The sequence below is a fragment of the Phalacrocorax aristotelis genome, chromosome 10, assembly GCF_949628215.1.
Source record: "Phalacrocorax aristotelis chromosome 10, bGulAri2.1, whole genome shotgun sequence".
In the NCBI taxonomy this organism is placed as follows: Eukaryota; Metazoa; Chordata; class Aves; order Suliformes; family Phalacrocoracidae; genus Phalacrocorax; species Phalacrocorax aristotelis.
The window spans coordinates 18,535,957-18,554,002 of record NC_134285.1 but is presented as its reverse complement, the minus strand read 5'-3'; the positions used below and the strand labels follow the sequence as shown (position 1 = coordinate 18,554,002).

At 41.0% G+C, this 18,046-nt stretch overlaps 1 protein-coding gene across 17 annotated transcripts in view; it reads right to left on the bottom strand.

The window, feature by feature from the left end:
* Positions 1-1,082: 1,082 nt before the first annotated feature.
* Positions 1,083-18,046, bottom strand: part of PHF21A (PHD finger protein 21A) — a 134,515-nt gene continuing 117,551 nt past the window's right edge. For all 17 annotated transcript variants that reach the window (XM_075105541.1, XM_075105527.1, XM_075105535.1 and 14 more), the window contains 5 exons: positions 17,421-17,584; positions 10,779-10,934; positions 9,054-9,129; positions 8,622-8,725; positions 1,083-6,701 (listed from right to left, as the gene is read on the bottom strand). In XM_075105541.1, coding sequence (XP_074961642.1) covers positions 6,447-6,701; positions 8,622-8,725; positions 9,054-9,129; positions 10,779-10,934; positions 17,421-17,584 — 755 coding nt within the window. In that variant the 3' untranslated portion in view covers positions 1,083-6,446. The remainder of the gene's footprint in view (positions 6,702-8,621; positions 8,726-9,053; positions 9,130-10,778; positions 10,935-17,420; positions 17,585-18,046) is intronic.

Here is an 18,046-nt window from a genome sequence, read left to right as displayed (position 1 = left end):
AACAGGGAGGCATTGCTGCACAGAGGGGTTTTGGCACAGAACCGCCAGGTGGGATGGCCCAGAGAACAGGAGCCTTGCAGAGATACTCCAAGAGGCAGCTGAGAAGTACCTGACTAGCAGGTCCTGCCCAGCATCATCTCTGCTCACTCGGGACTCAGGACCTCTGGAAGCTGACAGTAGCTTCAACGAGGGTGATCATGACATTCCAACTAGGAAGGTGCAACCACACTGGCAAGCTGAACCTTTGGCTAGTCCCGGGAATATTTCTATCCATGGAAATTTTTTATTAATTCAGTCCAGAGCAGAGCAGGCTCTGGCTGCCCCAAGGTCTGCTTGATATGCCTGGTCCCATGCTGCAGCACAGAAGTCAAACAAGGCTCTGGTCAGGATGGGATGACTCGGCAGCAGAAGCAGAGCTAGAGATGACTTAGTGCCCACTTCCTTCCTCCTCTGCAGCCGAGCTCTTTTCCCCCTACACTTTGTCCTTTTGCAACACAGATCAACCCAAGTAGGAAATCAAGGTAGGATACAGAGCCTTTTTATTCTAGTCTTTCCAGTGTAGTTTCAAACCCTGCAGGGATACCAGTCTCCTCAAAACAGAGCCCTGTTTCACGCTTGGATTTTTCCTACCCTCACTTTTCCTCCTTCTCATCTCTCTCCATTTCTTCTCTGCTCTGCTTTACCCCACGTAATCTTCCCTTCTTTTTCTCCTCCTGCTCCCCTTCTTGCTTTCCCATCTCCAGCCTTGTACCCTTTCTTACTGCCCTTGCTCCTCAGAAGAGGCTTCTGTCCTTTCCTTTGTCCCTGCAGCACCCGCCTCTGACCAGGGGAGATGAGAAGCCCTGGCCTGACTGTTCTCGGGCAAGACTCCAGCGCAGCACAGTGATTTTCACAGCACCAAGGGTCTTGGTGAGCCCGTTTTCCATTAATTCCTCAGGTTGTTTAGTAATAGTGACAGGGGATACAGACAGACCCTCACACAGATAAGGTCTTGGTTTTCTGAAACAAGCCCACATCTTAAACTAACCTCTAAGAGAGGCGTTTGTCTTTTCATGGGTCTATAATTACCAAGCTTACCAGTGCATGGTATAAATAATTTTCTTTATTTGCAAGTTTAAACTATATGCTCAGCCTATACAAGACACAACGATGCAGAAAGTTCTTGTCCCAGGTAAAAGAAAACACGGGGGCAATGTGAGCTAAATGTAAAGGGAGAGAGAGTAATATTTTTCAAGTATTACATTCCATTCTGTAGGTGTTACAAACAGGACTGAGGCTTAAAGAAGGATCTGAGTAAGAAGGCAATAACCTGGAGACAAGATGTCTGCAGCTCTTGTGTTTTCCTAATCCCACCTTATTTTTAGGGCATTCCCCAGTCCAGGTCTGACCACTGAAAACAAGGATCCAACAGCATGTTGCTGCGAGGCTCGCTTGCCCTCAGAACCAGTACCTAGCTGGCTGTTGGAAGGGTTCTTTGGAGACCTTTTGCCTTCCAAATGCCAGAAACTACAGAATCCACATAGTGCTTGGGAACGGCCTTTGCTGAGGTAGTTTGTTGGCCAGGCAAGCCTAAGCGCCAAATGAATTAGCTGGATGACAAAAACATCTTCCTCTTTCTCCAGGTTCCTGACTGTTCTGAAGAGTTTCTACATACTTGTCAGAAAACTCTCTGCAGTAACGCAGCAAGGCTGAACTTGCGCTGGATGTTCAGAATCCCAAGGGAGGACAAATGGAGGTGAAGAAGGGTCAAAACAGTTTGGAAAAGACACAACAGATTCTGCCCACAGGGGCATGGTCCACAAGGAAGTGTAGTATCGGTATTTCAGTGGTTATCTGAGCCGCTCACTGAGAGACGCCCTCAGTAAAAGAGTGAATTTTGGTTTGATATCCGAATATGATAGTTTAAAAACATATTTAATTTAAAAACCATGTATTTATCATTAGTGCTTCAGAAGCAAAGAGGGCAGGGTGCAACCCAGCTGGGGAAAAAAAGAAACACGTGCGCTACAAATTCACAAACGTTTTCCACTGTATCAACATGGGAAGAAAATTTCAGAGTTTACTCCCTGTATTGTGGGCTGCCACAGCTTGGTGGGGCCAAGAGGGAGATTTCACTCCAGGTCCTCCCAAATGCTGATCATGCTGCTTTTCAGGGCTGTCTCTGCAACAGTACTGGGAATAAGATGATTTGAAGCCAAGGAGGTCAGAATTAGGGTTCACATTTCTAGACAGCTAGAATACAGATTTGCTTTCTTAAACCTGCTCAGTTAGGAAGGATAAAACACAATATTGTTTTTTCTACCTTCAACAAAACCATCAGATCTGGCCATAAAATTATCACCTTTAATTTCTAGCTTAGCAGCTTTTAATTCATATCCCCACCGACAGAAACTTGCTTGAGACAAAGTCCTTGTTTTGCTTATGCAAACCATTAGTTCATCCTATCAACATGGTAACTCCTGGCTAATGATGGCCTTGAAGAATCATCCATGCTACTCATCCCACCTGCCAGTCATCCCTAGAAGTATTGCCATTACTGCATTTCATACAGCACTAAAACCACTGCTGGCTGTAAACAAAAATAATGAAAATACTAATGATAATACTAATTCTTCTAGCCAGGTCACATGCTTACTTTCCCACTCTGACCACAACACACCTTTCCAGCTGTTTAAAGAACAGATTGCAGGGAGAAGGGAAAAAACTACTTCTGCAATGCTTACTCTATTTCTGAGCACAGAAGCAGGGGGACTTCTTAAAGCCCTTAGCAGTGGGCTGAGAGCAAGGACCATCTCTGATATGAGCTTCCTCTGTGGTCTCATCTTCTCCTTTACAACAGAGATTTAAAAGCCACTTATTTCCCACCAAAGACAAGCAATGACAAAAGAATTAGTTAATACCTTGATGGTGGTTTCGAAATACAAAACGCCAGTCATTATGACAGCTTATAACCCAGCCAGCAGAGATTTTAGTACAAACTCACTCTCTCAAATATTACACGAGGGGAAAAAAAAACCCAACGCAATCCAAACCCAAAAGACAAGCTTGAGCCTTAAGCTGTCAAAGACTTAAATTTCTCCCTTTACTGGAACCTCTTCAAGCAGCTAGAAAAAAAAAACAACAGTTTTCCTCTATATTTAGCAAATGTCAATTCTCCCTCCACCCTATTGTTGCTAATTGGGCAGCGATAACCCCCATTTACTTGTGTCTTTGGAACAGCATCTTTGCCAGTGTCAGTGCAGCCCTGGGAATGCTCCTTGCCTGTTGATGGATAATGTTGCAGAGCCAGGAGGGAAAGCAGTGAGAGAGAGAGAAAACTACCTAGCAGCATCAAAAAGTCAAAGTTAAGATAAATTCTCTGCCAGTTAATGATGAACTAAAGGCATTCTTTTACAGTCTGGAACACGAGTGCTGTAACATCAGGGACACAGAAGTCTATACTTATCTACTTGGATTCTGGAGACAAGCAGGTGCCTCAGAAGAGCAGTACTAACTGTTTTAACATCTCCTGGCTAGTTAACTGTGCTCAAATTTAAACACGACTACCACTGAATTTCACTTCCATCCCCTCCTTAATTGGCAAAGAAAACAGAAGGACTATCAAGTCTTCAGGCATAGTTTGCTACTCCCAAATAGTGCAGTGCTTCCAAGAGAGCTCAGAAGATAACACCAGAAATAAGAACACAAGAACCATGAAGACTCAGTGCACCTATCCTTAGAGACTGCCTCTTACCAGGAACTTAATCCTTCAGATGATGGTAAGAATTACCCAAGTGGCCGACTAGAGAACAACCTGGCCAAAAAGGCAATTTCTTTCCTGAGTATGGGGCCATTAGCTGCTGGCTCATATTCTGAAGAAAGGCAGCTCATGTTTAATTTGTTTTTCCTCTTCATCCCTTGAAATACACAGTCCTTTGTTTAAATGCTATGGGTTGCTGGCTCAGTGCTGCCCTATGGTAACGACCCCCACCAGGAACTGTGTTGATGCAAGGACATTTTTATTTTGATCAGTTTTGACATCATCTGCCCAGCTGTCTCCCTGCCACTTGTGCTGACTTATCCTTCCAGCTCTGCTAGTTCCAGAACAGCACTCAAACATCAAAAGACAGAGTCAAGGTTATCACAGCTTCAGCTGAGAAGCGCACGTCAGAGTCACTTTCCCAACTACAGACAAAAGTGAGAACTCGGGATATCAGTTCTGAGCTCAGAGCTGAAAATAGTGCACGCTCCTATAGAAGGAATAAAAGTCCTCAGAGGGCAGAAGGGTAACCTAAAGGAGAGGAAAGAAAACAGCTCCAAGAATCCCGCAGAAGCATACTTGGCTGTGGCAGCAAAGAGACTCTCTCGGGCTATGTAGTGTCTGGAGTATTTACTACGACTTGCTCAGAGATGCATCCTTGAAAGCCAAAGCTTTTCTATCGTCCACTAGAAACAGCTGAGCAGGTCTGCCTCGCCACCCAATGCATGCTCTCAAGGGCAGCGTACCAGGGACTCTGCCTCACATTGTGTGTGTAGCGGCTCAACTCTGCTCCTACTGGAAGTAAAGGGAGTTTTCCCAGTGGTTCCAGTGGAAATGGTGTTTGCCCAAATGTCTGTACGCAGTGGTGAAACTAGGCGGCCCTAGGACACAATCTTAAGTGACCAGAATCAACACTCTAAACTGAGACAGACCCCACAATAATAGAAGGCACAAGGCAAGCTTTGCTATCTAGAGTGAAAAGATTATACGTAAGAGATGAACTTCTTGAAACGAGCATATAACAGAAGGTGGTTTCAGTCCAGCCAACTCACTGTCTTTCATTCTCAAGCTCTAATCAGTCTGTATCATAAAATTGTAAAAGCCTTAAACAAGCACGCTGCCAATTGCTTTTCTCTGGGTTACAGACGTGAAAGAATGGGGGAGATACGGTAACAGCAGAGACAAGCCTGGCAGATCTTCCAGGTGGGGTGAGATCCAGCACTGTAGGATTTGATTCTCTTTAGAGTTTAGCCAGTAGCACGTATGGTATAATCTATGGAAACTGTCCCACTGGATTTTAAAACACAAACACAGCAGAATGTCATCATAAATAAGCAAAGTCTGTGTTAAAAAATTCTAAGTACACAGCATTTTCTCCAGTTCTGACACCTTTTTAATAGAAATCACTTGTTTAGGAAACAAATAGCACTTTTGTAACTTTTTTTTTTTTTTTTTTTACAACGTTTCTTACCTTGATCTTATTTTAAGTAACACTAGGAAGACCTCAATATCTTTTATTTTCCTTTTTAATTTAAAAAAGTTGTTTTTTTTCCCCCAGATACAAAGATTTTGCCCTTGCATAAAAAAACAGTGCCCAAAACGATGACACAAGGACTCACAAAGACTCACTGTATCTCACTGACACTATTACTTCTAATCTATACCATGCAAGGTCCCATCTACCTCTTTAATTAGACTGTCAGCCTGAAAAACAGCTTTTCTATTCCTTATTTAGTTCTTGTTACCAAAAGAAGAGAAAGGAAGTGAAAGAAAAGGACGTTTCTCTGTTCAGTTCACACATCTGGGTCATGTGCTACTTTGTTCAGGATACCTTTGTTGTTTATAAATATAGAAAAGGGTTGGAATCTCATTTTCAAGTAATCAATGCACATTTTCTCTTGGGACACCTCCGTCCAATGCTCCAAGCTGACCCTCTATGTTCCCATTTCCAATGTAGACTTTCTGGATGAGTGTGAGGACCCAAACCAATTCTGCAAAGCATGTCTGGTGTTTAATGTGAAGAAATAAGATTAACCCAAAGCTGTTGGGACAGTAGATCCTCGGCCTGTACATGTGCTGGTTACTCAGTGAAAAGTTCATCTCCTCTCCTTTTGTACATCTCCTGTCTGAACAATAGTAAATACTGTTTATTTGATAGACTTGTCCCTTCTGGGCACTGGGATTTGATAATTCATATTTCTGGTTTTTTGGTTTAATAGTACTGAGAGTTTAGAAACAGGAAAAGCCCACAGGCTCTTTGGACTTGTTTTTTGTTTTCCCCTAGCTAAACAAACTGTTCTGCAAATAAGGATTTGAAACCTGCTCTCCTCCCCCATTCCTGCTCCTTACCCCAAACAAAAATAAAACAAACCTATAGTGGCTGTGGAGGCTGCTGCAGGCACACACTGGTGTAAAATATAGAGAGAGTAAATATATTATTTCACTTGGCATGGTGCTGGCAAAGAACCCCCAGCTGGCACTATTCATGTAACATGATCCAAACTTTGCATGTACACACAGAATAAGAAGGATCGATTGGCAAACTCCAGTGCCGCCTGGCACAAGCATCTTCACGCTCTCTCTGGAACCAAGGAACTAAAGAATTCTGTACTTCCCAGAAGAAATCCGGTTTTGCTTTTCTAGAGTTTCGTTATTTTGCTCTTCCTCTGCGCCACCACCTCCCCAGCCCCTTCTTAACTTCACTGTGTTATTTAGTCTCATCGCCCTTGTTACAGTTCACCATGCAGCTCTGGGAAGGGGAAGGGGCTAAGGTGGAGGTGGCAGCATTAGTATTGTTAGTGGAGTCCATGCCGTTGGAGATGGCTACTGAATTGACCTCAGAGTTTATGGGTTTTGAAAGGTCGATGCCTTGGATGAGGCGGATCAGCTGTTTTACCTTCTCCAAGGAGCTGTGCATCTCCTTCTGTTTTGCAAGGATGGTATTCTTCATTTCCATGCATTTCTGCAGCAAAACAGAAAAGCAGTCATAAGTTCAAGGTAGGAAAAGGAATATGATGTTCACACATCTAAATGTCAGCATACAGGAAAGACTGCAGCTACAATTTCACTTTCCCAGCCTAGAAGAAAAAGTGTCTCAGGGTTGTGTTCACAGGGTTGTGAGTTCATATTGGCAGGCTGAGGAATTAAATTGCCAGTAGGTAGCTGTCACCTGGTAGGGCTCCCTTTCATCCCAAGGTGTTTTGCAGCTCCACACAGACAGCTCCACCCTTTCGTGTTCTTTTGAAGGGGAACTTCCAAGTATGTGTTATTATTTTTCTATTAGTATTGCATTTCTGAAATTTCTTTAGCTCAGATCTGCAAACTCAGGCATTCTACTGCAGCTGACTGCTGACAGTGTGTGTACACGCCGCTAATGGGATACAGCCTTTGATTTCATGTACATTTTAGCAGGAACATCACTTCCTCCTCTCAATAAATAAAGGGGCACTTGAAAAGAAAACCAAGCCATTCTTCACTTGAAAATCTTATTTTGTGGCCACTTCTTTCTCTTAGAAGCAGTAGTAGCCTCGCTAGCTCATCAGTTAAGAGTCAGGGTAAGATAACTTTAAAAAAAGCCCGCAAACGATGTTTCAAGGGTGGAAAAACTGCTTATATCTATATTTGAAACTCTCAAAAAGGAGGAGATGATAGCAATGCCTCTAATGTTCAGTTTCTTATGGTTTTAAGCCTTTTATCCACGCTGATCTCCAGACACTGTTGGTTTCAGCTCTACTATTTTCACATGCAGCTCGTGGCATCATAAAAATGCCACAAAATTTAGACCTAATGTGTCTTTTTTGGACAGTATAAACAATGACTTGATCATAGAAAATAAACCATTCTCCTTACCAACTGTCAATCCCTCATGTTAGGGGTTTGCATCTGCCTGGCTACATCACTGAGAAACAGTGTTAGCACTCTAATGCTGCTCAGGTTATACCCAGCTACTGCTAACCAGAAGATCACAGCCTCCAGAACTGATAACCAGCACTTCTCACCACTTGTTTGCTCACAATCATTTTATTTGTATCATCAGCATTTAGAGGTCTTTAAACCTGAGACACTGACTTTTGTTCTAATAGGTGAAGACAGGCAGACTATCTGCCTAGTCTGTAGCTCTAGCGTAGTCTAGAAATTTTTTCTATTTAAAAAGAAAAGCCTGTACTTATGTATCCAGCCTTATAGATGCTGCCACATAAGAGATTTCAGTATTTTCTGCTCTGTGATACTCACTGGGACTACGCTAAGTGAGGGGCTCAAACTCTGCATCAGCAACTCAAGAACATGATTTGCATATTAAGGTAAGAAGACAGAGCAAATTAATATGTATGCTCCAATTACTGGTATAAACTAAGGTGGAAACTACAGCTTCTGGTTAGAAGTATAACATTGTCTAATAATATTATGCAGAAGCATGCACAGTGTCCAGCTGCTGACTGCCAAGGCAACATGACAAGAGCCTAAGAGCCAGTCATGAGTAAATGGTCACCGTTGTATTAGGAAGGTCTGGAAAGCGTGCCAAGACCGCAACTTTTACTACACACAGAGGCCCAACGATTCATATTTAAGTGAGCCACTGGAGAATTTGACTTAATCTACTGCCCACAGACAATAATGCTCTGGGTCATGTTTGTCACCCGCTGATATTAGAGGTCACCACACATCTACAATATACGGTCAGCATGGATCATGTGTAAGGGACTCAATATATGTTGCCTGTATTTCATTCCTGCTCCCCAAAGTCCTAAAAAGCAAAGGAAAATGCTCACTCGGTTCTCAGTAAACCCAGTGGAAGACAGGTCTAGTACATGGAGACACTCTATATTTTCTCTCAGCATTCTGGCACCACAGGTGCAGAGCTATTGGGGAGGGCAATACTCACAGTTATAGAATTGCTGAGCTGTTTCACCTTCTGCTCTAGTTGTTCTCTTTCCTGCTTTAAATCTGCACTCCATTTAAGTAGTTTTTGTTTTTCCTCTTCTTTTGCTACAAAACAGAATATTAATAGGAATATTTAAAATGTTCTTGTTACGACAGCAGACAGAGGCTCCAAACTGGTTCATGTAAAGAGGGTAATTGTGTTTAAAGTTAATTCAACAACTTGTGCACTAAGTCACACCCAAAATTTCACCTACATACACAAGCATCACAGAAGGCTTAGCAAATATTTAGACTGCTGTTTTCACTTCACTAGTGACTATGGTTCCTCCCCTTTAATTTCCTTTTGTAAAGGAAGTACCATTCCATCCCATTCCCAAAATAACATCTTCCATTACTAAAAGTGAAACAAAAGTGTTGTTCCCCATTTTCCTACCTGCTTTATATGCAATATATGAATGAACAATTGCTAAAGTTCCTGGCCATGGGATTGCTTCTTCCTTCTTTAGCATCTGAAAGAGAAACATTTAGAGATTTAGCCGGTACACATTCTACCTCTAGGAAAGCAAAAGAAAAAAAAAAACAAAAACGGAGAGAGACAAAAAGGGAAGGACTGAGAATTTTCTTTTATGGCTATCATTATTCTCAGCCCCGTTAACATGAAGCTTCGCAGACCTGTTCTGAGATTTAACAGAGGGAATTGTTCACAGCTGTGTTGTGGCTCCCACAAAGCAGGCCTGTTCCTTACAAATGCCAGCATTTTTTCAAATTCCCTCCATAGCCACAAATAAACTCTACTAATGAAACCGAACAACTTAAAAGAGGAATGAAAGGATAATATATCTGAATCCAAAGTTGCCAGGGGACATAAACATTATGTCGTGGTTCAGACAAATTGCTGATCTTAGTTGCTCTGGGAGAAAACTTTTCATGGCACAGAGCAGTCTCTACACCACATAGTCAAACATCACGCTTCCTGGCTAATAAAACATGAAACCATCCTGTCTCCCCTTCTTATCAGAATCGTCTTAATAGCGCTGTCAAACCCTTTTTATAAGGGTAAGCACCATTTATGTCTTTCAGATCCTTCCTACATATTCCTTCCTAACAAACAAATTTTGAGAGGAAAGACACATATTTTGTGTCTTTTTAATAAGTGAATCAGGGGGGTGTCTCAAAAGATAGAGGATTTGGTCACTTTACAGTGAAATAACTCAAATTTTTTTCCCCTAATTTTGTGGGAAGCTATCACATTAAGTATGAAGAGGAGGGATAAGGTGAGAGTAGGCAAGAGCAGGAGTGGGGAAGTGGTAACACCCCCTCCTCACTTGCAACTACTGACCAAGTCATTTGAGTTTTCCATTTTCATGCTTCTGAACAGCATTTTCATGCTTCTGAACAGGCTGTTTTCGAACGTTACCATCTGGCTAACCAAAGGTCACGTGGGCGACCAAGCAATATGCTAAATCAGACAGAATGCTAACAGCTTCAGGCTGCTGATTATCAGCAATCCTTTGCAACTTCTGGAGTTCCATGTAAGGGTTAAGAATACAACAGTTTACGTCTGTGTCTTGTAATCTCAATGCAATTATAAACAAAATATTAACATATCATCTGTTCACTTTGATTGTGTATTTTCAGAAGGGGATCTGGAAGGAAGAACCACCAAACTGTTTGCCTACCCTTGTTGTACTGATGCTGGATGATATTACTACAATCATTATGATTCAGAGATCACCGATATTTGATTTATATGAGTAAACAGGGACTTATATCTGCTCTATCTATTGAGGTAAGCTTGTGCAAATGTTTTATTTACTTGTCCAGAAGAATACACTAATAACACTAAGAGACAATGGGCTTAAGATGAACAGGAAAATTTCTATGGGTCATAGAGAACCTTTCCCAAAAGTCTGTGTGCTTTGGCCAAGAAAAAAAAAGGGTAAAAAGAAGGGCAACAAATAAGCACCCCAAATCTGGGAGCAAGACAGTTTTGTATTTACATGCATCACAACAGAGTTAATTCAATCAAATTCACACAAGCCTTATTACAGATCAGATAATTTGTTCAGTGTCTTGGTCTAAGCCAAGCGATCTGGTTATTGTCTTTACCGCAGAAAAATACAGTGCATTGTCTGTAACTCTCCCTGTCAAACAATACCTGGTCTTGACATTTGGGACAGATCCACATGCCCTTGGGAATGGTTTTCAGAGGTGGGTCCAGACAGTCCAGGTGATAAACACGTGAACATGTGTCACACATCAGCAACTGCCCACTTTTTCTGCAGACACTGCAAAAATCCTCATGGATATCACCCTATGAAATTGAGGGGAAGGGGTGTGGATGAGAGAAAGAGAGAGAGAGATTTGACCTTTGACATCTATACCCTAGTTGAATGCAAAGTTTACAGCACAAACTATGTCTAAGGGGATTCCAAATAGTCAAACCCTTTTTAGGATGTGAAACAGGAAAACCAGGCAGGATGTCAGAAACACTGACATCTGTCCTCCCAAACACTCCCTCTGTCTTCCCAAGGCAAAATGTTACAGCAAACGCTTATTACCATTGCTTCTTTTAACAACTGCTACCCCATGGCCTGTCTTCTTTAGGTTCTCCCTTTACCCTGCTTCCCCCCCCAAAGTGATGAACTACCCACTTTCTTAACCCTTCTCATTTCTGGATGTAAGCACAAGTCCACTTTGGGAATGCTGATGAGGCTGTCTCTTGCCAGTAGTAGTATGTAAGACAGTGACTTAAAAAAACCACTGTCAAATATTTAGGTCACCTTTAAAAATGAAACTGGAAGGAAAAGGCATTGTGCTTGTAAACAAAAAAGAACAGAATGAATTATGTTCCGAGACAATTCTTTTTACTTCACTTAGGTTACCTCAAATTGCATCAAAAAAGCCGTGACTCAAAATTTTTTCATTTCCTATAGAGAGTGGTTTATGTTTCACCTCTAACATAGGCTGAGAGCCAGGATGAGGGAATACCAAGAGAAATTTTCTAACTACGGGGTTTTTTTAAACAGAGAATTGAAACATTACTGGCAGCGTCTCTTAAAAAACTTAGGTTTAGTTACTATTGCATCACCATCAGAGAGGATTTTTTTCTACAGCCATTAACTCCCCAGAAAGGTAGGTCTGATTTTTGTCACTTTTTCTTCTCTCTCTCTCTCTCCTGTTACTCCCATCTCATGCTTGGGGTGGTAGTGTTTCTGTTTGGTTTTCTTTGAGTTTTGGATATTTGAACAAAGAGGCATAAAAGAAATACAGCTCAGCATCCACAGAGGAGGATGCTCTCACCGCCTGTGGGCTGTCCTGGCAACTCAACATATTCAGGGCCCCACCTGGAGTCTGAAATATACGCTTCTCACCAACTTCAGTCAAGGTTTCACACACACACACACACACACCCCAGATTTGCAAGATCACCATCTTAAGAGGTGTGCGTTGAGTCAAACTGCGTGTACACAATCCCCCTGTATGAAATATCAAAGTGTGCAATACTTTATTTGACCTGTACAGTCTTTTCACGTGTGTAAGTTCTATCAATTTGGAGGGATAGCAGACGTGGCTGTGCACTTACACATTAAGTGGCCAGGCAAGAAAAATTGTCACTAATCCCTACTATGGATAAAATATTAAACATATTAGAAGAATGACACACATGCAATCTGCTCAGCTTTCTACTTCACTGCTCTATTGCTGATGAGGTCTTTCTTCACAGGGAAGTCTATTCTTCTCTTAATTCCCAAGGTTAGCACTGATGTAATGTTTTGTAAAGGATCAATCTAGTGAATTTTCAGTGCCGTGTTTTGGTGCCGTAACTCCCAGAAATCATTGAGAGCTGGGTTATGGTACTATTTCATCTTTTAACACCAAAATGTTCCTCAGTGTTAAATGAAGAATTAAGTCACATTTCATGCCTCTTGTGAAGTTATCTGTGTAACCAGGCTGGGAAGAACTTCTTTTCCTCTATCATGCATTCTGTGAGTACAGGGAAAAGAAGGCAGGCAGGAGATGTCATGTAAGCTAAAACAAAATCCTCTGCAATCTAAGGAAAATTTTAAGAGGAAAATTCTCATTATAGAGAATTACATGTGTTAAGATACTTTGGTTGCCACAGACTACACAATGGCACTTGGTAATTGGCTCAGATGCAATATTATTGGTGTGTTGAAAACCAAATCTGTTTTGTCTAATACCCTGCAGAAAGAGACCTGCACAAGAGACACATGCAGTTGCTTCTTGAGGGGAAGACATTTAGAAATTTAGACCCAGAACCTTCTAAATTCAGCAGAACGCTGCAAAACCTGAAGTGACACAGCTGGTCAGTGTGCAGTGCGGCTGAACACACTGAGATGACAACAAACATGCACAAAATCCACAGTCCTGTTTTTGGTAATGCAAAATTCAAAACATTTCCTCAGAATTAATAACTGTCCTTACCAAAATCCCAGCCACTGTTCGATTCCAGAGAAATGTCCCAGGTTTTATAGGGAGTTAATAAATGTATGCATAAAGGGGGGCCAGATTTGATGTTGTGACATGCACCCCACTAATCTCAGCTTCTGGACCAGCTCTTGGAAGGCTACAGACAGCCAACTTAGGCTACGGCAGAGCTCTCTGAGGCTGCTCTAACACATGCTACAGGCTGAAGAGACTGAAGAATAATTTCAGAACAGAGACCATAAAAGGTGATTTAATGCCACTTTTTGCTCTACTTCATCTGCACCAAGACACCAAGAAAATAAATGAAAGCTTTTTGGACAGCTAACAGTTTTCTCTATTTTTATAAAGTGTATAGAGCAGCAGGCCGTGGCTTTAGGCAACAGAACTAAGTAATACTTTATCAAATCAGAAGCGTATGTAGTTTGTGTGTTTGAATATGTAATATCTATATTTATATGTACATTTCACTGGAACAACATGGGAAAACTAAATATTCTGCAACAGGATTTTTTCATGACCATATAAAGATGATCATAATGTATGATGTAAGTGAATTATCAGAAGCAATAATAATTCTAGCATTCCCTAACTTTTGTGGGCTTCAGTTTGCAATCTGAATGTTCTCTAACGCTCCTCTCAACTGAAATAGTTTTGATGCAAAAAGTTTACTAATAAAAAGGCATTTTGTGACCACAGACTTGAACCATCAGTAGAACAGAGATTTTTGCACTATTCTTACTGCCAAGTAATTGACCATCAAAGGCAATTGCTATCTTCCAGATGGATATGCCACTACTGTGTGAGGGAGAATCACACATAACCAAGTAGTTCACAGTCAACTGCCAAATAGAAAAAAGAAAAGAGAAAAAAGAAGAAAGAAAGAAAAAAAAAAAAAGGGACATTTTACTCAGCCCTGCCTAGGGCATTACTTCCTTCCTTTTCCCAGGTTCTAATCCTACCTTCTACCCCTCCATCCTTATCACCAATCCCATCTCAAGTTCCTCCTTCACCCTCCCTTCAAACTATCCGTGTCATTCAGAGAATGACAACTCAGGAGAAAGGCAAGATGGCCATTCTGGGCCGTGGTGCCTGGTGCCAAGAGCTTGGCCTGCTTTGTAATTTTCATAGGTTGGCTAAAGACAAAGATTATTCAAGTGCTAAATATCAAATTTCCATTCTAAAGCCTATAGAAATTAGACCTTCTCAGCAAATCAATGCGAAAATACTTTAAAGATGGGCAAAACTGCAGCTTTCTTCTATATCTGTCTGAAGTGCTGCTCGATTGTTTTAACTTAAGACTTCTGAAATACCCTTTTCCTTAGGTATGCACTTGTGTTTTCATTTTTAAGTCCCCAAAATGTTGTACCTGCAGACAACATTTTCTCTCCTATCTAGAATAGACCTTCCTATATTCACATCATCTGCTAACAGTGTAGGGCCTCTTCAACATGACATGGACTGGCCCCACTGCCAAAAGAAGTGATCCTGCCTTCTCTATATTTCCGTCCCCTGCATGAGGCTGGCACAAGAATGCATGAGTCTATAAAATTAACTGGATTAGGGCACAGTCTTGGCTAAGACTAACAATTTTCAGCTATACCAGTTCCCTTACGCATATCACAATGTGGCCTCAGATATATCTGCACTGGAACAGGAGGCATTCAAGGGATGAGAAAAGACTACTGGTGACAGGCAGGACAGTTCTTCTCAGTGGTAGCACTGGTCATAAACTGTGGCATGAGCACTTCAGTCTATACTGTGTTCTACATCTAATTAAGCTGCAAGCTCCTTAAATGCAAAAGACCTAATTTTTCTCTTTGTCCTCACCTCCAGCATGACTTGTACTGTTGGTATTTAAATATACAGTACTTTTCCAACATTATATAGCACTTCTCCAGCCAAGGATGCCAAAGGTTTTTACAACTATTGCTAAGTTCTCAAAACTCAGACGGGAAAAGGAAGCACCATGCCAAAGGTATAAATGGGGGAAACTGCACCACAAAAAAGGGATGTGACTGCACACGCTTATACAGCAATTTTATGACAACATATTAACAGAAGACTGCATTCCAGCTCATGGTGGCACTGGGAAACCACTCCTCTCCTTATGATTAGCAATAAGAATTATATCATGTAATGGCAGAAGAACAGATCCCATATTTGCTTCCTTTCCAATATTTTGCTGTCTCTGAAGGTTCAAGTTTTGTTTAATAGTCTATTTTTAATTTTAAAAAATATTTTTATGAGCACTTTGAAACATAGTTTCTGCTTTTATGTGTATTTTATTTTATATGGAATTCAATACCAAGTATTTCTGAAAAGTCTACCAAATGAGCTCAACTGATAGCAAATATGCATTGAATGGGACTTTGGGATAAAATTCTTTGAAAAAAAATTAAGGTCACAAAAACGTTAGTGATGTTGCATATGTATAAACTAAATGACTTGTCTGTAAACATTTTAAAGGAGATTTATGTATGATTCTAAAGGGGAAAGAGTGCTACTGTGCTGTATTATAATATGCTCAGGTAAGAGAGAATGTTAATTACCTGCTGTGTAATCCTTCATTTTCTCCTTTAAAATACTTCTATTTTCATTAATTAATGAATATTAAAGCAATCCAGAACCTAGGCCTAAATACTATCCAAACTCAGAAAAATCAGGGTATTCAGGACTCGATTTGAATGCTACAGAAATTCACCATCTTGACTTAGCCTGCTGCTGCCAGGCACTGCAGAAACAGGGCGACAACTCATTATACTGTTTTGAGAGCTCTTACACAGTGGGAGAAGACTCGGCAGTGTACACGCACATGTCGGGGATGGAAAAGACCCCCACCACATTATCCAGTCCTTCTCTTGGGGCCAATGTAAAAAATATGCTCTCCAGCATGTTTGCTAGTTGTCCGCACTGCTTACTTTTTTTAAAAGCCCCCAGAGATGGAGCTGCCCCACCCTCCCTGAGGGGATGTTCCACAGTACCATTCACTGACTGTCAGGAAAGGGTTTATTACAGTCAAGTGCTATCCTGCTCTCAAAAGTGACTATATAAAAGAGAACCTTTCAATTTCACATACATATTCCCTGGGTATCGGAATTGCATCTATTTATTTCAGTGACTCAGACACACTTGTACTGTTTCTATTCCTCTTACCTCTGCAGAACAAATACAGTTCAGAGGCAAGAAGTTGGCTTCTATTCACTATTTCATGTGGCCAGTAGAGTTGGTCTCTCAGTCTATATACTTACAGTGGTGCAACTGCACAGATGAAAATAAAGTGCCACAACTCTTCCTTAAAGCCCATTTCAAATGGTTGGGCCTTACTTATAGGTGATAATATGTTTTAAAAAAAAAAACAGATGGAAAAAAAAAAAAGGAGACTGCTGTGACTCAGATTGCAGAAGGGGTTTGCAGCAGTGGTATGAAGAAACAGGCAAGCACTTTTTTATTTTAAAACTGTGCCCAGTAAGTACTAGTCATTAAAATGCAAGCACTTTACTGGAAGTACACTACAACTTCTGAAAATTTTTGTGCAATGAATTGTTTCACCCATGCTGAACGGTCATAGTACACTTTCAGACAAACCACAGTGTACAGTGCCTTCATTATGTCATTTTGGACCTACAAAGTGACTCAGTCCAAATCTTCCCACACTATTTATCTGCTGAAGTTTATGCATGACCTTTAATTTTTTCATAATGTTTTTGCAAGAAATGGAAACAATGAAATAAATGGATAGTTCTCAGCAACTTGAAAAAGGTTGTGTTTTGACTAGCAAATCTTATCTTTGAATTAACTTAAAATAAGGACACTCGGTTCTTTATAACTAACTATAAAATGACCAGATTTCACTCAATACCAGTTTTGCAATCTGACCATAGGGGCGATGTATTTAGCTACACCAGTACATCAGATGTGCCATAACCAGTGTTGTGAACACTGCTCCTGGCTGTCCTGGGTGATCCAAGTGGTTTCCCTCTTTCTCTCATTACAGAAACACTTCAACTTTTTGTTATTATGGTCTGTAACTAATACTTTTCATTCTCCCCTCCCCCTTTTTCATGGATGACAGATTCATTTCAGCCAGACAAAATCTCAGACGCTGCACAAAGGAAATGAGCTCATCTGGCATGCCTGGTGCCTCCCAATGTTTCAATCCACTGAAGGAGTTACAAATAAAAATTCCACAGGATAAGAACTTGGGTGCAGGAGGAAAAAGGAAGGGTGTTAAAAGAATGCTGGACTGTTTCACTACACTGAACTGAAGAAACAAAATCTGTAACGATTTTCCTTGTGGCTGTTTCTGCGTACCTTTCTAAAAGTAACCACCTCCCCAAGAGTTACTTACGTCTGTGGAGCTGGGGCTAGGCAGGGACACAGGCTGAACAGCTGCGGGAAAAGTAAATGTGGTCTCTGTCTTTTCATTTTCGGGGGAGTCAGGATAACTGGACAGAGGGGATGTGGGGGTCAAAGCCCCGAACCCCAGCACCGTGTTGTATTTAGGTGGACGACCTACATATTAACAACAGGGAACACAAAAAAAAAAAAAAGAAAAAAGAAAAATGATCTTACATACCTTTGGCCAGTGGTCCTCATTGGCTAGCGTGAAAAAGGAAATGATGTAGCACAGAGAGGAAGTTAATATAAAAGTTACAAGTGGAAGGACAGAAGCAAAGATTTAAACATTTTTAAAAAAATCTTCAAGTAGACCTTTGCAAGGAAAGAACATTTAAAAGATGTATTTCAGAAGGAAATAGAAATAAGCTTTGTAGAGGGTCAAAGAATCACTCCCACAAAAGCAGTGGGACACTTGCCACTCCTAGGAATGAGGCTATTCAGTTTTTAGGGAAAACATATTGGCATCAAAGCTAGAGAAAAGCTACAATAACTACTATTAAATCCTTTCTCCTGTTATTCCACACCTCCCTATCTTTGTAGTGCCAGCATAAATCTACACAGAAGTTAAGTCCTTTA